At 45.8% G+C, this 23,187-nt stretch overlaps 1 protein-coding gene across 1 annotated transcript; it reads left to right on the forward strand.

Moving 5' to 3' along the window:
• Positions 1 to 5,228: 5,228 nt before the first annotated feature.
• Positions 5,229 to 18,706, forward strand: LOC129328870 (zinc finger protein RFP-like). Its single transcript, XM_054978180.1, has 7 exons — positions 5,229 to 5,642; positions 6,696 to 6,804; positions 7,716 to 7,933; positions 8,130 to 8,152; positions 8,449 to 8,564; positions 10,765 to 10,803; positions 18,171 to 18,706. The coding sequence occupies exons 1-7, from the start codon at positions 5,229 to 5,231 to the stop codon at positions 18,704 to 18,706; spliced, it is 1,455 nt and encodes a 484-aa protein (XP_054834155.1).
• The last annotated feature ends 4,481 nt before the right edge of the window (positions 18,707 to 23,187 follow it).

Genomic DNA, 23,187 nt, shown 5'->3' on the forward strand with positions numbered 1-23,187 from the left:
TACAGGAAGAAATTAAGGCCCATATGAATAGAACTTCTCCATCTTCTATTTATATAATCTATTTGCTTCCTGTATTGGCCATCCAGTGATGTCCACATATACAATCATCTATTTGGTTGCCTAAAGCAAGTATTTACAATTAATAGATCTTTGGCTTCTCAAAACTCTCCTGTTTTCTTTTGTAATCCTAGTCCAAATTGTAGTAACGACACGAGACAAGATCTGGATGCAAAGTCTGCCCCTCCAACATGGAGGCGAGAGCTTTATTGAGAAAGCTTTTCAGGAACCCGGAAAAGAGCAATGCCCATATATGTCTATAGCAACAGTTACACATTCTAAACCAGTCACAGGCAGATGGACAAGTATGCTGTGATCAGCCTTTGTCTTATCTATGAAGCATAGCGAAAGGAACACAGTGGACCTTAAGACATGTAAGAATATTACTTAGAGTGTATGGGAATATTGTGCTCTGAGAATGATGAGAGACTTATTGTTACAACTACTCCCTGATTCCTGTTGTGGTGTGCCAACTGACCAGAAATTAGGAATGTAAAGAGTTGCCAAGGCAAACTGGGTGGTGTGCCAACTCCAGCTAACCTACACTCCTGAACATTTCTGTTTAGCACATTCTACATTGTGGTAGAGTGGGAGCCTTCCTGACATTCTTTGTGAAGCAGATAGTGGTGGACAGGTTTGGAAGTAACAGAGTAATTGGTGTACTCACATTATGAACCACACCTCCAGTCCAGAATTAGCATGTCAGCTAATGCCTGGAAAGATTCCACTATTAAAAACTTCAGAAACAGTTAACAAACAGCAACTCAAGTTTGGAACTTAACAGAATTGATGTTTGAAGTACTTTATTTTGACATGCCAACTACATTTTAAATTTCTGTCTTGCTGTCAATCTACCTATTTGTAGTTAATAAAAGTTAACCATTTTGAAACAATAGTCTTATTCTTTTATGGTAAAATACTATATCAATCTGCAGTATACAAAGGCTAGGTCTTAAGAGGTCTGGAGTTTGGGGTGCATGAGAATGACCATGTACATGGACTCCCCCTTTCTCCCAAGGTAACACTGCTGAACCATTCCCAAGACCTCTGATAGATGAAGCATGCTTCTTTTGTGAATTAAAATTGGAAAAACATCTCACTCTTATCTGTGCCTCCCAAAGGTTTGCTTTTACTATGTGAGAGGACTAAAAAGCCCAGTTCGTCTTTCTGTGCGAGTCCCAGGACATGAAGGCTATTTCAGAGCAGCAACTCATGCAGAGTGACAACAGGCATCTTCTGAGCATATGAAATTCTTGAGAGTGACTGCCCTGATTGCACCAAATACAGAAATACGGCCTGAGTACATGACCTGAATGGGGGTCGAAGGAGCGTACAGAACAGGGTATTGTGCTGAGGGCGACATGCTTCCTAGGCTGAGGCTGTGCTGACAGGACCCCTTAATGTACTCATTTCTCAAGGAATGCTATATATCACCCTCTTGTGGGAGAGCTACTACTCTATGGAGGGGGGAAAAACATGCTCTAAAGCAAGCCTGAGTTTTATCTCCTGGCTGCCTGCTCTGTTCAGCAAATCAGAGTGAAAGTTGTCTTTGCACAAGCTTTTTGCCTACTCTCCCTCAGCCTTTCTGGGCACAAGAGCTCAGCGGAGTAGTTATTTCAACAAGTTTGGCCATCTATCTGTTTGGCCCTCTCCTGTGCACCCTGCTTCTCCAATAGCAGTTTATCTAGTGGGTGTAATCACTGCATCTTACCATCAGGGGCTGGGGACACATGTAAGATTTGTCCTGGATGCCCCCCCAGCTTTATATGGTTTCCTTATTTGAGGTAGGTCTAAAAATAAAGGAACAAGGATTCGAATATAATTTAGACTCAGAAAAGGATAATGAACGAGTGATGGAATGGTGGCAGTTTTCTCCTCTGAGATTAATGTTCGCTGGTTTAGGACCAAAGTAGATGTTGGACATACTTAGATGTAGATTTTCTCCAAATTCTGTTTAACCTAAAGCAGCCTTCAGGTTGTACAAGTATAAGCAGAGGAATGGGGGTGGGAGGCGATGCCACTTAACCCTTTCCCAGCAAATGTTCTGCTCAGCATTGCTTCTCAAATGACTTAGTTTTGAGTAGGAAAACATCCCAGTTGTTGATCATATTGAATCACACTAATACACCTTGTGGGGAGCCTAAGAATGTTAAAACTCTACCTGCCTCTTGCGGACTGTTTAGGGGTGTTTTGCTAGAAGCACTTTTGATCTTTCGGTGCTGGTTCATCCAACATGAGAGTGGAAATGGGGCTCACTTGGCTGGCAGCGGCTTTTGGTTTCTTGCAACACACAGCAAGGTACTTTAACTGAAGTGGAGGGGAGCCATACCTGTGGCAAGGGGTTTCCTGGAGAGTGAGTAGCCCTTGGAGGCATCTAAATTAGGCCTGATAAACGGGGAAAAGATTTTACTGGCTTCGAAATGGCTAAAATTTAACCGTCTCCCCTGCCTACCAATGGTTTGAGTTTACAAGAGGATCCAGCTGTATAAATTTGAGATGCGGTTGGGAGTGGATAGAAAGTTTATGTAAGACAAGCATAGCTAAAGTAGAGGCTGAAGAGGGGTGAGTTTTAGAGCTTTTAATTCGTTTTGGGCCCCCAAAGCGATTTACGTTTTCTCCTTCTGCAATTTATCCTCACAACAACCCTGTGAGGTAGATTAGATTGAGAGGATGAGACTGGCCCAAGGTCACCCAGCAGCAAGCTCCGTGGAAGTTTGGGGATTCGAACCTGGGACTCCCGGTCTATTCACACTTTAAATGCTACAAATGCTGGATCTTCGTTCTCTAGATTCCAGTGGCAAGGAAGAGGGTACCGCAGACACAGCCATAGCGTGTGACTTAATTTCCGCTACCTTTCACTTCTAAAACATTGCGCCTTCAACTTCTTCCACCAGCCACGCGCTTGCACAGGGAAAGGTTAACTTCGCTTTCGCTCCTAATGTTTTTAAACCCGCCGGGACAGGGTTTAATGCTCCGCCTACCCCTCGTTTTGATTGGATGGAGGAGGTTATCCTTTCCGCGTGGTGGGCACAACAGCGGCTATAGCTCGCAAGCACCACTCTGACGCCTTTCCTTTCTAACGTTGGTTTGCGCACGCTCAGAGGTTTCCCGCGGGAAGTCAGAGAAGAAACTGATTTCGGAAGGTTTTTTAAAAAAATTGAATAAGGCTCGTGAAGGTACTTATTTCGTCTAACAAAGGATTGAATGAACAGGTGTGATGGGAGGGGAATTCTGAACAAGCAGGAAAAGAGTCTGCATGCAAAGCTTTTTTTCAAGGGCGGGGGTGCGTAACAGCAAGTCTAGCAAAGGCAATTTGGAAGATTATTTCCAATGTACTGAAAGTTTGGCCAGAGGCTACAGTGCGTAGCCTAGCAAACGTAGCTAGGTGAAGATACAAGGGGGTTCACACGTGCGTAATTGTATCTGTGGCGCGGGAGGAGGAAAGGCTTCTTCTGAGGCTGCAGAGGAAGGAGGTGGTCGACAACCGAGATTGTTCAGAAGTGGTTTGACTTTAGATAGACACAGACTATATAGAAACCTTGCTTGGCTTTTGTAAGGAGAAGGGCGGGGCTTAACTTTAACACGTGAAGCTGCTGTATACCAAATCAGACTGCTAATCCATCTAGCCCGGGAGGCCATGGTTGCCGGGTCTGACGGGCAGCCTGGTTCTCGGTCCGGGGGGTTAACCGGACCTGTTAGTGTGAGAGGTGGTGGGGAGCCGAGCGAACTTGGCATTTGTGTGCAGAGGAGATGCCCCCTGGGGCCAAGCGATGGCCTTTTGAGCTGGAGTGATCAGAACCACATGCACAGTAGTAATCTGAACACCTGACCACGCGGTACACTTCCAGCACTGATGCAATTCCTTTCCAAGGTAGCTTTGCCCTTCGCTCTGCAAGTCCTGCATATGGTTCCCAACTCCAGCTTGGGAAATTCCTGGACAATTGGAGTCAGTGCTTGGGGAGGAGGAATTTGGGGAGAGAGAGAACTCAGTCGAGAAAGTGATGCCACAGAGTCTGTCCGTTGTACTGCTGAGTTGTGCTATTCACTTAAAGGTAATTGTATACAGGTGAGTGTTGGGGAAAGTGCAGGAACGCATTCACCAGCACAGAGCAGCAGCATTGAAAGCAACTGTAACATCTGGCAAAGACGGCCTTTCAAACACTGCCCCTGAGCTTGAGGGGAGAGAAGAAGAGTTGGAGGGCTTCCTGTTCTCCCAAATACACACTGAGCACAAATGGAGGGGGAGGGAGAGACCTCAAGCTTTCTGAGGCTACCCTCAGTAGATCTGCCACTGGTTCTTGAACATGGATTTCTTGTCTTTATTTATTTGAAACAAGTATATGTTGCCTTTCCATCCAAAGAGGGTTTCCAAAGCAGCAAACATCAGACTTTAAAACATCAAGGTAACATTTTAAATGTATATATATACATACAATAAGAACATATACAAAAATACACAGTAAGACTTTCCTGGGGGTACACTTAATGAAACAGAAAAGTCTTCACTTGCTGGCAGAAGACAGTGACAATGGGAGTCCTACAAATCTTCCGCATGAGGGAGTTCCAAAGTTCTAGTGCCACGACAGAGAAGGCCTTGCCATGGGTTGCCACCCATCTAGCCTCAAATGGCGGGAGCACTTATGGCAGGCCTCTGAAGATGACTCAAAAATCCCAAGCTATATGCAGGCTCATATTGAGGAGGCGGAAGAGGTGTCCAGGGATCAGGAAGTGCCCAACACATCCGCAGGGATCTTCCCCAGGGTTGGTTCTGCTCTCAGTCCTTTCTTCAGCACCACTCTGACACTGAAGCTTTCCTTCCTCTGGGGCTTCTCTTGCGCCTTTATAGTCTGGCATGGACGGAGTGGCTTCCGCCCAGCGGGAGATGAACCACTTTCCACCCAATACTGTGTGCTTCCAGCTGGAAGCGTGGTGCTGACATCTGGCTCCCGTGAGACCTCCACACACCTCACAACATCCACTCATTTTGAATTTCACTCACTGGCAGTTCCTCGTTCCTTTTGTCATCCTACAGATTACTGCTTAATGAGTATTGTCCTCCATCCCCCCTCAAAGAAACTTTATTCTGAGAAAATTATAGCCAAAGAAAACCATGTTGGAAATCAAAAATAAAATTAAGGCCCTCTTTACATTTTAGGGAGAAAGGAGAAGCAATGGCAGCCGAAAGTATTGTCAAGCAGTTCTGTGAGGAAGCTACTTGTTCCGTGTGCCTGGAACACTTCAAAAAGCCAGTGACACTTCAGTGTGGGCACAATTTCTGCCAAGCCTGCATCACCCACTGCTGGGAGAAGATGGGCACACGAGCCTCCTGCCCTCAGTGCAGAGAAATTTCCCAGCAAAAAATTTTCAGGCTAAACTGGCAGCTGGCAAATCTTGTGGAACTTGTCAAGAAATTTCAGGAAGAAAAACGAGGCGATGGGAAGTGGGGAGTGTGCAAGAGGCACCAGGAGCCCCTGAAGCTCTTTTGCTGTGATGATCAAACCCCCATCTGTGTGGTATGTGACAGATCCATGGAGCACCGAAATCACAGAATCCTTCCTATGGAGGAGGCTTTCCTAGAGTATAAGGTAGGAAAGTGTTACACTGGATGCCTATCTGGAACTGTAAAGACAGTTTAGAACATTGAGTACATTAGAATGTCTTGATACTAATCTACTTGGAAACAGATGGAAGAGAGGCTGTTTCCTACCGTTTTGTCCCCACCCCTCTGGAAGGGATGCAGTGTGTTCAGTTCTGAAACCACAGAGATGCTCTGCACATCTCTACACTCCCCTCCATGCTCCCCATTATGTGAGAATGAAACGAGCAATTGTGGATACACACACACACATGCATGCGCTTACGTAAGTGCCATGTCGCATGCAGGCAGATTGCCCATACTTCACGTGGGCTGTGTGTACACAAAGTTGACAGAGGAGATGGGACCGAAGGCAGGAAAAAGTCTTTTGCCCTCTTCCGCTCACAAATGCAAGGTGATCCTCTCCCACCTGTCTTTCTTTCCTTTGCCCCAATCCCCCCATATTCCTTCCTAAACTTTTCCATGGTATCAGCAGGGAAAGCAGGCACCCCAGGCTCAGAAAGGCTGCAGTACTTGGTGCTGGGGCTAGAGATCTGCTGAGTGTGCAAAGCCCAATCCATCCTTCCCCATATCAGCCCTCAACAGATACTGCCTGGGCATCCATTGGGCTGTGCGCTTAGAGCCCCCTCCACCCTCCTTTTCCGCCATGTCACGTCTGGGAACTGTCTTTTGTTCTCTGTTGTCCGCCTTCTGGTTTTGGTTTTTGACCAGAAGATTCAGCCAAGGCTAGAATAAGATACAGATGACAGCTTTCCTTAAACTTGTCTCATGGCTCCATCTCTTAACTCGGCATATCTGAGATGTGGCTTTTCATTAATGTTCTTGTTACATGTTTTCATAATATCACCAATTCAAGGGTGAGGAGTCACAGGGAAGCCTCTTGTTTCTCCTCAATTTTTTTTAACAAATTACTAGAAGCCCCAAAAGCCAAGCTGCTTTCATTCCTTCATATTCAAATCAGGTATGGCTTTATACAGACGTTCATGAGAGGTGTTGGAGGGCCTGACTTCCCCCAGAGCAACAGCATTTTCTGTTTCTGCAGAAGGAGATCCAGGCTCAGCTTCAGTCTCTGAAGCAAGAGGAAAAAAAGCTTCAGGAACAAAGAGTGGCAGAGAACTGGAGAAGCCAGAAATTTCTGGTGAGTGTCAAGGGTCGTGTGTTGGGGTTGGGTGCAACATAAGGCATATAGGATTGGCAGATAAGGTTGTAACAGCGGAGTAGCGTGGCTGCTGGGCTCCCAGGGCATGAGGTTGACACTCCTGCCATGTACATGCCCACATGCACGTTCCAGCCCTTCACAATGATGTTTCCATTATTGCACAGGAGTAGAGGCAGGCGGCAGCAGCAAATGGGCAGGGAAGTGAGTGGAGAGGCAGCCCACCTCTCCGCCCACCTCTATGCCACTTTGCCGCTGCCGCCCACCTTGGCTTGGCCCCCAGCAAGCCAGGCCCCGGTGGCATGGCAGCATGCAGGGAAGTGCCCACCTCCCCGGTTGCCTCCGCGCTTGTTACTGCGCCACTGGGGCCCAAGCCAGGGTGGGTGGCAGCAGTGAAGGGGTGGAGAGATGAGCGGGGAGGTGATCCGCCTCCCTTCTCACATCCCCGCTCACTGTGCCCCTGCCAGGGTGCCCAGCTGGGGGCCAAGGTTGGCGGCTGTGACAAAAGGGCACTTGGGGGAGCATAGAAGTGGCACCCCTTAAAATTTTGTGCCTCGCCCCTACCCCCCCAACACTTGGAGAGAAAGAGTCACAATCATCAGACACTAGGACAGCACCAGTCCAAAATTCCTTAGTAGTGGCTGGCAATTTCCATGCAACTCTCAAGACACTTTTATTCTATTTGACGCCCCCATTCCTGATGACTAAACAGTAGATTGTTACTGAAAAAGTCAAATGAAGTAAATCAGATCCAGTGTGTGTTTGCCTTGAAAGGATAGCAGCAAAGAATTCAGTGGAAGATGTCCTCTCTCTAGTAGTTGGTTATATGTCCGATTAATTTACTGTTCCAGTCTTCGGATCCTCCACCTCCAATTTCTGTGTCCTTCTTACAGGCATTCTTTGAAGCAGAGAAACAGAAGACCAAGTCAGCCTTTCAAAGGATGCAAAATTTTCTTGAACAACAAGAGCAGCTGAGACTGTCTCAGCTGAAAGAGCTGAAGGAAGAGATGGAGAAGAGGGACAAAGAAAACCTCACCAGATTCTCTGAGGAAATCTCAGATCTAAATCGCCTGATCACAGAGATGGAGGGGAAGTTGCAGCAGCCTGAAAACAAATTTTTGCGGGTGAGAAATTGAAATTCTTGCCATGGGAAAGGCTGCAGTTAATCAGAATAGGAATGAAGAAGTTCTGATCTGGGAAATGTTAGTTGGTTCTCCCAGAAGCAGGGGAGGGGGAGGAAGAATGGATCCCCTGAGGAATATCAAGAAGCTCACTCAGTTTTCTGTGAAGCTGAGACCCATTTCTCTCCCTCTCTTTCAGGATCCCAAAACTATATTGAGCAGGTATGTGACTCTTTCTCACACCCCTTTCTGATTCATCTGCTGTGGAAGAGCTTCCAGACGTTTTAGACATTTTTCTATAGGGTCACAGAGTCTGTGCGCAGTCAGCCTTTCCTTTCACGAGAATCCCTTTCAGTCTTAAAGGGGGGGGGATATTCCAGAGGAGGGTTTCCTCACCACAAGACAGAAATTCATTTGAAGAGCTCCAGTCTTGAAGTGAGTTACTGGAGTGCCTTTTTTGGTGACTCAATCTGCTTTAGCATATAGGCCCATTCAGGCTTCACTCCTGTGCCCTCCAGATATGAGAAGAAGCCAAAAAGGCAGCGGTTGGAACTTCCTCCAGGACCGGAACAGGCTCTCAGGTTTTACTCACAGCAGACTCCTGGAATACAGAAGGCTCTGGAAGAATGTGAAGGTATTGAAGGGGCAGAATATAGATCTCCAGATGATCTCTTCCTAGGCTATTTGCAAGTTTCCTACCAGAGAGTATCTGACTTTCTGCTCCTGGTTAGTCAGGATTCCTGAACCAGGGCTGAGCCAAAATATGGGGTATTTTGACAAATACTTTTTTCTTTTCAGAAAGGTGGTTCTTTTTTGTCCCTCCTACCACCATAGGCTATAAACTTTATATTAGAGACAGTCAAACATACAGGCCCCATTGAAAAATCTGCTAGGATCAGTGCAGTGGAGGAAGCAGAGGCTCCATGCAGGGGAAATCTAGGTGTTGTCACGTAGGCTGAGGTGGCACCAGTGAGGGCTGCTGGTTGTTTTTATTTAACTTCTTGATACATGTAAGGAATCTCTACTCACAGTTCTACTAAATAATGAAAGGAGAGAGTGCATCTTTCATGGATAAAGGTCCATGGTGGAGCTTTGTAGATCCTGTATATACGAGGGGGAGGGAGGGAAGAGATGACTTGTTCCTCTTCCTGCCAAGGTGTGAATTGAACGGAGGAGGAAATGGCCCTAACAAGCTTTGGCAGGCTCTGAATGCCCCAGGAACTAAAACATGTGGCGTAGGGCACTACAACTCCCAGGGTGCACTTCTCTTAAAACTGAAGGCATACATTCTAGTCCTAGGACAGACTGATTAACTGAGTAATATGTTTCAGCTTGCTGATGAAGCACCACACTCCCTGCCTGGAATATTGGGGATTCCACTATTAGCATGCTGTGGTAGTGGAGTGGTAACTGTGCATATAAGGAATGCTACACTACTAACTATCAAACTGAATACAAACTAAGGCATGCAAGCTTGAGCTTCATTGTTTGAGGTCTGTATTAGGGTCATTGCAATGATAGGCCTGGTGAGAGTCTTTGGGCCGTTGTTCCTAACTACACGAACATCAGCCTTACGGACTAAACCATCCATGCTGGGCAGGACCCAATCAATAAGTTCCATTGGCCACCAGTTCCTAGCTACGTCTTTGTCTTTTAGCAGCCTCACACAGGTTGGTCTTGGGCCTCTCCCACTTATATCGGTTTTGCAGAGTTGGCAGGTACTCTTGCTTCCATCGCTTCCAGGAGGTGTTAGCAAGGAGTTGAACTTGCCTCCATTGCCACTTGTACATGTCCTTGGTGACAAAGTTCCCTTGGGGTGCAGGCTATACACCTGTTTTCTGCGTCAATAAGGTAGCTGATATCAAGATGGTAGGGTTCTCAGGGTCTGAAGACGCCGGAACCAAAGGTCTGCCGTTGATGATGGCAGACGCCTCAGCCAGGAGAGTTGTCAAAGTCTCATGGGTGAGAGAAGGTGTTCCCACCAACATAGAGTCCAAAATGTTGCGTGCAATGCCGATCAAGCACTCCCATGCTCCCCCCAAGTGGGATGCATGGGGAGGATTGAAGATCCACATACAATTCTGGGCACACAGGAAAGTTCCGAGTGCCGGGTCAAGGTCAGTGCTTCCATGTGTTCCCAGTTCCCTGCAGGCTCCTATGAAGTTTGTGCCTTGGTTGGACCAGAGTATCTTGACAGGTCCTTGTATGACCAGGAATCTCCGAAGGGCATTAATGAAGCTGGAAGTGTCCACAGACTCTAGTACTTCAATATGGACAGCTCGGGAGCTCAGAGATGTGAAGAGCACTGCCCAGCGCTGGGCAGCTGTATCCCTGGGCTCTTGCTAGGAACAAGGGGAGTTCTACAGCGTGCAAGCAGATATCCAGAGGTGGTGGCAAGCTACCAAAGGGTAACTCCAGCGACTCAGGGGTTGCAGAAAAATAATTAACAGCTTCCAACCCCAGTCTCCTGGCCACAGCTGCGTGCCAGTGAGAAAATCTCACTGTGGGGCTGAGAAAGAAATGTTACACCCCCACCTTGCGGAGATGTAAAGAGCTTTCAGAAGCTGTTAGTACATCTTTAAAGCATCAGGAAACCCACCAGGCACTCAATACTTTGTGAAGGGCTTGAAGTCCTTCTAAGAGTTCCAAACTGTCTGTGCAAGGCAGGGACCATGGTTGTGTTTTGTGTTGCCTTAGCAAAAGAAAACGGCACCCAAGTGAGAACAGTTTTGATCTGGTATCTGAAGTGAGAAGCCGCTACATGTATGGTGTCTGAGTAACTTCTTTTTTTCTTCGTAACTCTCTGTATATTTTATGTTTTCTTCCCATAACAGGGTTTCTGAAGGAAGCACTGGTGCAGGTGCTGAGAAAAGGTAACTGTGTTCCTGGAAACTAGTGAGATGGCAGCTCCTAAGAGATTTAGGTTCCACTGAAACCTCTTTTTCAAATATTCAGGCATTTTGCATTAGACAGATGCCTCAGCTCAATGGGAGAAGGAGTTTTCCCTGCCATGAACGTGAACAGTAACTGCTATCCATGGAAGAGGGGCTGTGGAGGATAATGGGGGGCAGGTAGCTGAGAGCTGATACAGTGGCTGGTGGGGAGTGTCAAAGAATAGATTTACTATATGGTTTTGAAATATAAATGGTTGCTGTGAGGGATAGATTGGTTAAGACTGGGCGTATGGTAGAAGGGAAGGGGCTTAACTTTTCTCTCCCACCCTCCATCCTAGTTTCCCTACCCACCTAGCTGCTCCAAATGTATAGAGCCCATGTACTTGATCAGTAGGATAAAGCATAGTGGAGGGGGAGGGAGTTTGCATTAGGAGCATTTTTCTGGCAATAACATCTAACTGAGCCTATGATACAGTCTAGGGGTGGGGGGCACTCTGCGGCTCTTTTCCTTCATTGCTCTCCTCCAGCAACTAATTCAGCTCCATTGCCGAACTGTTGCCACCAGCCTACTCTACAAGGTTGAAGGGAGGATTACCAACTTATAGCTTATCTGAAATGCCTAGGCCACTATATAAATATTTTTATATATATATATATATATATATATATATATATATATATATATATATGTTTATTGCTTTTCCGACCGAAGCCATAAGCCATACAAACACCAACAAAATATGAACTGTACACTTGAACATACCCAGTTCACATAGACATAACTCGTCATTATCACTTTAAACTATCTAAACTCATGAAAATCTTGTTTCTTTATCACTGTGGCTAAAAAGGAAGCCACTATAGCAGAGGTTTGATTGTCAGGAAAGTTATCAGACAATAACACTGAGATTGCCCAAGGAAGGAAGGAAAGCTTTTCTTTTAACATAATAGGAATCTCTCTCTTTCCTTACTCCACTTAGGGCAAAAAACTATTATATGATCCAAGGTCTCTAACTTTCCTTGTCCACAGTCACAAACTCGTTCAGAATAAGGGAGTCCCGAGAAACGACCAGAAAGCACTTTAGAGGGGAAGGAGTTAAGTCTAGCCAATGTGAAGGCTCTGCGTTGAGCTGGAATCTTTAAAGAATAGCAATAAGATGGAATATTTGGGTGTGGAGCTGGAGGGATTCCAAGTGGTTCTTTTCCTCAGTTGTATAAGTGTTTATTGTCTGTATGAGAGATGAATGCTGCAAAAATGCAGCAAATTCCCAAATACCTCCCCCACCCCGCGCAACACACACACAGTGACCCTCCATGCCCAGAAGATAACAAAACTCCATCAGGATCCCTAGCCAAACTGGCCTGGGGGAAATTGCCACCTTACCCCAAGGTTGCGATCGGCCTTACCCTAGGTATGTAAGAAGAGGCCACTAACTAAGCACTGATGTAACCCTTCCTGCCCTCCCTCTCATGATCTGCCTAGGTTCACAGAATAAGCACTGATATCAGATGTCTATGTAGCCGCTGATTAAAGACCTCCAAAGAAGAAGAGCCCACCACCTCCTAAGGAAGCCTATTCCACTGAGGGACTGCTCTAATTGTCAGGAAGTCCTTCCTAATGCGTAGCCGAAAACTCTTTTGATTTAATTTCAACCCGATGGTTCTGGTCCGAGTTTCTGGGGCAGTGGAAAACAACTCTGCAGCCTGCACCACCCTCTATATGACAGCCCTTCAAGTACTTGAAGATAGTTATCATATCTCCTCTCCTAGCTAAACTACCCAAGCTCCATCAACCTTTCCTCTTAGGACTTGGTCTCCAGACCCTTCACCATCTCCGTTGCCCTCTAGACAAGTTCCATCTTTTCTATATCCTTCTGAAATTGTGGTGCCCAAGACTGAACACAATACTCTAGGTGAAGTCTAACTAGCACAGAATAGAACAATACCATCACTTTGGGTGATCTGGACACTATGCTTCTGTTGATACAGCCCAAAATCGCATTTGCCTTTTTTGCTACCACATCACACAGCTGACTCATGTTCAGTGTATGGTCTACAAAAACCCCTAGATCCTTTTTGCACGTACTACTGCCAAGACAAGTCACCACCATCTTATGATTATGCATTTGATTTTTCCTCCCTGAATGCAGAACTTGCATTTATCCCTGTTGAAATTCATTGATGAATCTTCATGACGGGTTGGCAGTTACCGGATCCTCCTTTTCCCCCTTCTTGAAGATGGGGACAACATTTGCCCGCCTGCAATCTTCTGGCACCTCACATGTTCTCCAAGAATTCTCCAAAATAATGGACAGAGGCTCAGAAATTACATCTGCGAGTTTTTTTAGTCCCCTTGGGTGCAATTCATCTGACCCTGAGGACTTAGTTTCATTTAAAGACATTAGGTGTTTATGTACTACCCCGTGTCGATTCTTGTCTGCAACTCCCGTCTGTCATCGTGTGTTCTGTTTTTGCCATGTTGAACATCATTTCCCTCCCAGACGACTGAGGAAAAGTAGGAATTGAGCAGTTCTGCCCTCTCTTCATCGCCTGTTACAATTTCACTTTCCTGTCCTTGCAGTTGGTCTACCATGCCCTTGTTCTTTTTCTTACTTTGAGCATAAGCAAAGAACCTTTTTTGTTGTTGATTTTAGATTTTGTTGATCTCTTGCTAGCCTAAGCTCATACTGAGTTTTAGCTTTTCTAACGCTCTCCCTACAAGCATTGGCTATTTTTTTATATTCATCATTGGTTATAAGGCCCTCCTTCCATTTCCTAAATGAGTCTTTTTAATTTCTTAATTCATTAGAAAGCTGTTTTTGGAGCCACCTTGGCTTCTTTAGGCTCCTTCTCATCAGAATCTTTTGCAATTGTGCCTTCAATATTTTGCCTTTTGATCTCCCTTCTCCTTGAGTATTTCTGATCATGGGATTCTACTCAGCATAACTTTCCGTTTGTGAAATTTGCTTTCCTAAAATTCAGCCTATATGTCTGACTACATATAGCCTTTTCCCTTACTCAAGACTGTAACTTCTGAAATTACATGGTCACTTCTACCCAGGGTGCCCACTTCACCACTTCAACCAGCTCTTTCCTGTTGGTGAAAATCAGGTCCAAGATAGCAGAACCACTTTGTGAAAAATGAAGTTGTCAGCATGACAAGTCAGGAAGTTATTTGACTTTTCATTTTTAGCAGAGCTTGACTTCCAACAGATATCCTGGTAATTGAAATCTCCCATGACTACTGTGTCCCATCTCTTTGTGAATTTTGTAATTTGTTCTGGGAGTTTCTCATCCAAGTCATTTGCCTGGCTTGGTGGTCTACAGCAGACCCCCACCATAATATCACTTATTTCTTACTCCTTTTATTCTTACCCAGAGACTCTCAACTGAACTTCTATGCTCAAATACATATATTTCATCATAAGTATATCTCTCTTTTACATATAAAGCTACTCCTCTCCCCTTCCTTATTTGTTTACCCTTTTTGAACAAGTTGTCTCCCTCAATCCTAGTATTCCAATTGTGAGTGTCATTCCACCAAGTTTTAGTAATGCTTATTATGTCATAGTCCCCTTTCTGTATTAGGACTTCAAGTTACTCCTGCTTGGTTCCCATACTCTGCGCATTTGTGTAGAGACATCAGAATCCATGAGTTATATGCCCTGAGGTTTTTGTTTCTGCGCTTACCTGTGAGTTAATGTTTCCTAGCATGTGTTCCACTCCCTACAAATCTTCAGTGTTCTCATTTCCAGTTATAGGCTTTGAATGTTTGTCTCTCCCCCCGTCCATTGGATTTAGTTTACGGTCCTCCTTATCAGGTTTGCAAGGCTGTTTCCAAACACATTTTTTCCTACAATTGTGATGTGCAAACCGTCACTTGATAGAAGAGCTTCATCTTGGAAGTGTAAGCCATGGTCCAAAAACCAAACCTTTCCTTATGACTTCATCTACATAGTCAGTCATTTATTTAAAGTATTCTTCTTTCCCTTCCTAAACCACGGACTTGACTGACGAAAACACCACCTGTGCTTCCAGTTCCTTAACCTTTTTACCCAGAGCCACATAGTCTCTTTTAATGTGCTTTTGACTGTGCTGGATACTATCATTTGTTCCCACATGGATCAGCAAGAAGGGATAATAATCTATGGGCTTGATGATTCTCCCTACCCTTTCTGTCATATCCTGGATGCATGCATCTGGTAGACAGCATACTTCTTGAAACAAAAAGTCCAGTCAGCACACTTTACCCTCTACCTCTCTCAGTAGGGAATCCCCAATTACCAGCACATACCTTCTTCTATATTGAGGAACAGAAGCTCAAGTCCTCTCATCCACAGGGGTCTGAGAAATTTCCTTCAAGATTCGAGGAGGCTGAGGGAGTATCCAGTGGTCCAGAATCTATGAGAAGATCCTGGAACTGAGGCTCAGAACGTGTCCTGATTTTCCTGCTCCTGTGGGTTACTGACTTTCATGCATCCATCTCTTCTATTAGGTGCTCCACCAAATCTTGAGATACCTTTCCCTCCTCCTCCAGATCTTGAGATACATTTCTTTCCTCCTCTTGTTGCCCTCTGACAAGTACTTCATGCATTCTGTCCATGAACTCTTCACCTTCCCTTATGAAATGAAGTATGGACAAGCATGCCTTCTCCTCCAGTAGGGCTACCAAGTGTAATTGCTGTTACCCTCAGGGAAGAATACAAACATGCCACAGACTTTGCATGCCACTGCCTCAGCTCTCTCGGCAGCCATGCTGCTGCAATCCATTTCAGAAGTGGTTCAGTTTTTATTGTACTTCCCTGATAACTAGGGGTGTACGCTTCAGGTTTCCCATTTAGATTTTTTAACCCAAATCAGGCCTGATTTGTATAGATTTGGGGTTCCCGACTCGGCCACAGCATTGCTGAGCTTTGTGTAGAGCAGCAGCAGCAGCACTTTCCTTGCCATTTGCAAAAGGTAAGAAAAGTGCTGGTGCCTCTGCTTTCAAAGCTCACCTAGGTCGTTTTCACCCGATGGGAGGGGGAAGAAGGAATTCCCTCTTCTGCCTCCCATTGGATGAAAAAGGCAGCCTGGAAGTTTTAAAAACTCAAATCAGCTCTTTTCAGGGCCACTTTGAGCTTTCAAAACTCCACCCCTGCTTTTTCATCCAGTGGGAGGGGAGACGAGGGAGTTCCCTCTTTCTCCTTCCCATTGGATGAAAAAGGCAGCCTGGAAGTTTTAAAAACTCAAATCAGCTCTTTTCAGGGCCACTTTGAGCTTTCAAAACTCCACCCCTGCTTTTTCATCCAGTGGGAGGGGAGAAGAGGGAGTTCCCTCTTTCTCCTTCCCATTGGCTGAAAAAGCTAGCCTGGAAGTTTTAAAAGCTCAAATCATCTCTTTTCAAGGCTGCTTTGAGCTTTCAAAACTCCAGCTGGGGCTTTTTCATCCAATGAGAGCAGACAAGAGGGAACTTCCCCACTGACCTGGGATGAAGAGTGCTGCTTTGATCTTGGTGTGTTCCAAATATTTACAGAGCATACCAAAGCAGCTTAAATATCCGAACCCATAAACAGTTTGCTGCTGGGTGTTTAGAGTTATTCCAGATTTTTTCCATGCCTTGGGTAAACCCGAAGCAGGAAACCCAAATTTTTTTTGAGTGCACACCCCTACTGATAACTCCCCTGCCAAACTGCCTCTCAAGACATACTTGTCAAAGGTTTGCAGAAGCAAAAAAAAAACAACAACACCTAACACCTATGTTAGGCTCAGGCGTGCCCCGCCCCTCACGTGTCTCTTTCTGCTGTGTTGGTGTTCACTCACCACCTGCCTGACTTCTGCTTCTAGGCCTTTGGGTCTACACCACTGTTGGCCCACTAGTCCCTCTTAGCTGCAGGGATATTGTCTCCTGAAGGTCTCAGAAGCAGGATGATTGGGCCGTGGGTACTTCCCAGGGGCCTCTCTACAACCCTGAGTAGACTGACCTCCACTCCAGGACCGAACAAACAAACCTCCTACACTCTCCTCTCAACCTCCTTCCTCCCTCCCCCACTTGTGGGTGGACCTCCCTTTTATCTCCTTACCATTCCCAGGCACCACCTCCTAGCCCCACCCCCAACAGCTTAGCTGCTGCCCTGGCTGCCTTAGGTGGCCACAGCTGTGCCTGTTTTGCCCCCAGCCTCTCCTGGCCCTTTTCCATCCTCTCTAACCTGTTTGGTGGGCTGTAGTTCTTCCCGTGCCTGCCACTGGGTTGGGGTGCAGCCCTGTGCCACTGGTGTTGCCCATGATCTGCTGCCTGTGGTGGCATGGGCTGGCTGTCTCTGCCCCCTGTGCCCTCTTCCTCCAGCTAGGCTGGGCTGCTCTAAGGGCCTGTCTGGGAAGCGGGCAGTGGCTAGGACCCATCTAGCCTGCCTCCTGCTGACAAGGTCTTGTCAACACCTGGGCCCTCTTTGGCATTCCAGTTCTCTTTGCTGCCTGTCTCCTCCTTGCTGCTGCTTATTTCCTCCTTGTCGGGTGAGTGCCAAGGGTGGCAAGGCTGGATGGTGGGGCTGCCAGTCTGGGTGCTGGGTGTGGCTCTGGGAGGGTTCCCAAGTCTGGCCTGGTCGCCGGACAACCTATAGGATGTAAGAGATACTCAGCTTCTAACAACGCCCCTAGGCACACCCACAGGCTAAGAGCCACAGGGCAAGAGCCTCTGGTGAGGAGGAGCCTAATTCAATTCAAGGATCACCTAGCAGAGGGTGGGGCCAGCAGTCAGCCCCAGGCAAAAAAGACGCTCTTCAGTTAGCAACAATCAGCCTATGCAATTAGCTACAACCCAGGCAAAAGAGACAAACGGAAACAACACTAATTCCAATAGGCACCACTTTCCAGCAGGCCGGACACACAGACCCTCAAACACTGTCTTCCCACGCAGTTGCTCAGCTAATTCTCCCTAGCAGTTAAGGAAGGCAACAAAGAAACACTCACCACTCCTCCGGCTCTCTTGTCTGCTCCTCAGAGCCCAGGTGGCCGGGCTTCTTGAATGACTGTATTTTTTTTTCTAGCTCATGGAGCTTCCATTAAGGAGGTTTTCTGACTTGGGCCGTTTCCAGATAGCTTACCTGAAGCCGCTCCATGCCTCAATGTTGTGGATCGTGCCAGGGAAAACGCGAAATATCGCATTTTCTTGTGCGAGTTTTGCGCAACGTCGCACAAAACTCACGCGAGAAAATGTGATATTTCATGTTTTCCCTGTCACGATCCACAACATTGCGGCATGGAGCAGCTTCAGGTAAGCCATCTGGAAATGGCCCTGCTCTTTAGCAGCTGATGGTGACCCTTTCCTGACAGCATTCTCCAAGAAGCCTCCTTTCTCTTTCCCACAGTTAATGTGACTCTGGATCCAGACACAGCACATCCCTACCTCGTTCTGTCTAAGGATCTGAAGAGTGTGACATGGGGAAGGACAGGGCAATACCTGCCCAACAATCCTGAGAGATTTGATGCCGTACCAAGTGTGCTGGGCCGTGAGAAATTCACCTCAGGAAGACACTCCTGGGAAGTGGAAGTGGGGAATGGACAGGCACTGTGGGGTGTGGGTGTTGCTAGAGAGTCTGTCAAGAGAAAGGGAAATATCTCCCATACTCCTGATGAAGGATTCTGGGTTGTGCAGACAGCAAGTTGGTATGATCGTTATTATGGTGGTACGTACTGGCAGATGACTGCTTCGACTTCCTCCCAGTCAACTGTTTTATCTGATGTCATTCCCCAAAAGATACAGGTTTCCCTGGACTACGAAGAGGGTCGTGTGGAGTTTTTTGTTGCTAACCAAAGGCTCTTCGCATTCCCTTCATACTCATTCTGTGGGGAGGCCCTCCATCCTTATTTCTTCATTTTTAACCAAAACACATTGAAGTGCTGAATCCCGAGAAGAGTGGTTATTATGATGGGTTCCACAGCTCTGGAAAGAGGTGACATTTTAGCATTTCCTCTGTAGCTGCTGAAGAGACATGGAAGAAGTGTTAATGGTCTTCCTGTTGACAGACCACCAAATCTTCCACTTGTGGAGTAAGAGAGGTGGCAGTGTGTGCAATCTGTACTAATCTCTTCTACCTTTCAAATTTTCTCATGTCACATAGAAACTGAGCCCTTTCAAATTGCTTTTAAAGATACTGTGCCAAAAAATAAGGATCTCACTGAACTGTTATATTAATCCTCTGATACATGTGTACCTTTTTTTATGCAGTCATGATTGTTTCCAAATGCTGATCCCACTGTTTCGGATTTAGATATTTATATTGGCTGCTGTGTGACATTCTAGGCCAAGGCTTGGATCCCACAGAAAATTTCCACTGCTGGATGGGATTTCCATCAAGCTAGTGGACCTTGCTGCCCCTCCCACCTTCCACTGCAGCCCAAAATACCCTCCAAAATGCTATTTCCTATGGATAGCCCCCCTCCAAACAGTCTGAGGGGGGAAGACTCAAAGGTTGGGAGAGGAGAATCAGCAAAAATCCCTTTCGATTTGTGGAAATGTTTTGACGGATCCAACCCAAATGTTTACGCTCCTGGCTGATCTCTTTTCCAATTGTGTTCAAGGCAGGATCCCTCTATGGGGGAGTCAGATCTAAAAAAAGAAATATTAGACCAGGCTTAAAAGGGAGTGGGGGATAAAAGAAACAAGGTGATCAGGCCCTCTGGGTGGGCATAGGGAACAATTCCCATTTGCCCATTGTGTATATTACTTGTAACTTGAGGCACTGTCACTTTATATTTATAAGCACTGGTCACTTTCTGACCTTTATTTATTGTATATGAGCATATTGCTCTTTATTACTGTACTTGATTATTGTAGGATCATTGTAAGTTTGTGACCTTTATTGTTGAATGTTGGATTAATTGTCAAGCCTCTGAGTTTATTTGTGGCAGTCATGTTATATGGTTCAGTGAATATATGAGACTGAAGACATCATTTAATATTGGTTATTTCTTTATTTAGATCCATTTTTTCTTTGTTTAGTTAGTTGTTCATGGTTCCTGTGCTGCTTTCACTTGTGGGAGAGGAAAATCAGCAAATATCCCTTCCCTTTCCATTTGTGGAAATTTTCTGAAGGATCCAACCCAAGTGTTTATGCTCTTGGTGGATCTCTTTTCCAATTGTGTTCAAGGTGGGAGCCCTCTATGGGGGTCAGATCTAAAAAGAAATATCAGACCAGGCTTAAAAGGGAGTCAAGGCTAAAAGAAACAAGGTGATCAGGCCCTCTGGGGGGGGGTGTGTGTGTGTGTGCTTGGTCATTGTTTGGCTTGTCCTTCATGATGGCAGATTGTTTAATGGGACATAAAATTTCCTTACGAACTGTTTTTTCTCAAAAATTGTCTTCCTGTATTGTTGTATTGTTATTGTTGAAATAAAAATGTTTTAAAAAAATGGTCTTCCTCTTGTGTCTATCAAGGGGACAGAGCATTGGTCACTAGAGGGGTCTGTTCAGGGCCTGCTCAATTTATTTTGCAGTCCCACAAACTGCAGATTCAGCTGCCTCCCACAGGACAGTAACAGTGTGGGGTCTGGATGCGCTTCTCATAGCTGTTTAGCCACCCTTTGGGAGAATGCAACATCCTTTCTGAATTTCTGTGAACCAACAGAAACCCTTAATGTATTTATTTCCTAATCTGAACAATTCTAGTTGTCTTTGACATAAAATACTTGCAGCGTAGGCCGTCCTGACTTGATGATGTGTTGCTTTCTTTTGAAAATGCTTGTATTGCTGTCCCATGATCCCCAGGGAAAAGAAGAACCCCAAAGGTACTGCTTCTGAAGATCACCTTGCCCCTAAGCAAAAGTGGCACCATCCCTCGCCCTAAATGCGGCTTGGGTAGCGAACCGGCATTGGGTTAGCTAAAGCAGAAGGTACTTTCTGGTCTTGCCAAATTGTATACATTTTTGAAAGCATTAACTTTTGAGGGGTTTGACAAGAAAACAATTTGCTGTTGAACTCTGCAATTACAGTATTTTGATTGCACGAAATCCCCAGTTAAACAAACAGGAATTGAGAATGTGAGCACAACTTCTGTGAATTCTGCGGTGGTGCATCCCCTTCTAAAGAAATCTATCCTGGACCCAGGAGATTCCAATAATATTGACCAGTTTCAAATGTCCCATTCTTGAGCAAGGTGATGGAATGGGTGATGGCTGGACAACTTGGAGCTTTCTTGGATGAGACAAATTGTTTAGATCCTTTCCATTCTGGTTTCACACCTTTTTATGGGACTGAAACAGTCTTGGTCACCCTGGTGGATGACCAGCTCTGGGAGATGGACAGAGGAAGCACAACTCTGTTGATTCTCCTGAATCTCTCAGCAGCTTTTGATTATCATACCCTTCTGGACCACCTTTCTGGGTTGGGGGACACCGTTCTGTGGTGGTTTGGGTTGTACCTGGAGGGTAGGCTTCAGAAAGTAGTGCTGCAGGACTCGCGCTCAGCCCATTGGCCTGTGGGTCCTGTAAGGTTCCATCTTGTCCCATATGCTCATTAGTGTCTATATAAAACCACTGAGTAAAGTCATTTGGAGATTTGGACTAAGTTTTCACTAATATGTGGGTGACTCTCGACTCTGATGTGCTTCTGGATGGTCCCAGTGTGGCTGTGGCAACTCTGAACTGGTGCCTGGAGTGAGTTTTGGAGTGGATGCAGCCTAATAAACTGAAGCATATGATGAGCAAGACAGAGGTGCTACGGGTGAACGTAAGGTCTAACCCAGGATTTAAGGGGCTACCCATTCTGGATGTGGCTGCAATCCCCTTGAAGGAACAAATCTGTAGTTTGGGGGTTGCTGTTGGATCCAGGCCTACCACTGGATGAGCAGGTGGCAGCTGTGGCCAGGAGTGCCTCTTACAAGCTTCTGCTGATTAGCCTACTGCAGCCTTTCCTGGGCAGAAAAGAACTGGCCACAGTGGTGCATGCCTGGTTACATCTAGATTAGATTACTTCCATGTGCGCTACATAGAGCTGCCTTTAAAACGTGTTTGGAAACGGCAGTTGGTGCAGAATGCTGTCCCCAGAACGTTAACTGGAGTAGGCCATAGGGACCCTATCACTCCAATCCTGGCCTAACTACATTGGCTCCCAATTTACTTCAGAGTGCAATTCAAGAGGCTGGGGCTGGCTTTCAAATCCCCATTATGATTTGGTACCAGCATACCTGAAGGACCGCCTCCTCCCTCATGAACCCCCCACCAACTACTACAATCATCTTCAGAGGCCCTGCTTTAAGTGCACCTGCCTTCTACCAATAAGGAGGTTGCAGCCCTGGACAGGGCTTTCTTGGTGGTGATGCCAAAACCTGGAACTCTCTCCCCAGGAAGATTTACCTGTCCCCTTCCATTGCAATCCTCTGCTATCAGTGAAAACCTTTTTGCTGCATTTCACATTGCCTCAGTGACCACTCCTTGCCTGATGTTTTAATTGTTCTTACATTTTGTTATCAAATAGGTTTGAATTTTAGCTCTAGTTTGAGTGATGTGTTGGGTGGGTTGGTGAGTTTTAATGGTTTTAAAATGTGATTTTAATTTGTTTTAGACACCCTGATGGCCCTTGTGAGAACAGAAAGGTTATAATACTTCCTTAGGATTGATATAAAATAAAGCAATATTCTTTGGCCCCAAATAAAAGGATTTTGTAAAGTGAATCCCAAATGAGTCGCAAAAGCTCATGCTTGTCCTTTTTAAAAACGACATAGATAAGCCTTAACCCAGCCGTAAGAAATCTGCCAAGGATGAGCCTTAAGCTAGACAACAGCAGCACAACCATGAGGTAAGCTATTTGTCCTTGATGTTCCGTTGTTTGAAAAATATCAGGGAACAAGAGGATAGATGTGACTTGCTAGGATTTGTTCACAGCAAATCACAAACTCAAAACAGGTTTGAAGCCAGGTTTTGGACTGGTGGTGGGCACAGGAATTTCTTCAAAAATCACATCTGTTGGGTGGTTTACCACTTACCTAGCTCCGGAGGCCGCATCAGGCTCTTTTAGAGCAGCAACCAGGCCCACCCATAAACACCATGATGTAAAATAGATGAGGGGAGAGGAGAGCACCAAACAATGGATGCAACCATATGCCACAACTACAGTTGCCAACTCTAGGTCCGAAAATTCCTCGAGATTTGGGGGAGAAGCCAGGCGAGGGCAGGGTTTGGGGATAGAAGGACCCTCAGCAGGGTATAATGCCTTACAGTCCCAACCACCAAAGAGGCCGTTCTTGCAGGCTGGCCTGTCAACTGTGTGACAACCAGCTACCAACAACTCAAAAGTGAAATCATAAGCAAAAGTTTTTTAAAGAAGCTGAAAAACAGAATAAGTATTCACACGCACACACACAAAAATTACAGTACAGCATGTTGAAAGA

The sequence above is a fragment of the Eublepharis macularius genome, chromosome 4, assembly GCF_028583425.1.
Source record: "Eublepharis macularius isolate TG4126 chromosome 4, MPM_Emac_v1.0, whole genome shotgun sequence".
In the NCBI taxonomy this organism is placed as follows: Eukaryota; Metazoa; Chordata; class Lepidosauria; order Squamata; family Eublepharidae; genus Eublepharis; species Eublepharis macularius.

Coding starts and splice junctions, on each gene's coding strand:
- LOC129328870 (XM_054978180.1), top strand. CDS start 5,229: ATGGCAGCCGAAAGTATTGTCAAGCAGTTCTGTGAGGAAGCTACTTGT. Junction 5,643..6,695: donor AGGCTTTCCTAGAGTATAAG/GTAGGAAAGTGT, acceptor CTGTTTCTGCAG/AAGGAGATCCAGGCTCAGCT. Junction 8,153..8,448: donor CCCAAAACTATATTGAGCAG/GTATGTGACTCT, acceptor TGTGCCCTCCAG/ATATGAGAAGAAGCCAAAAA.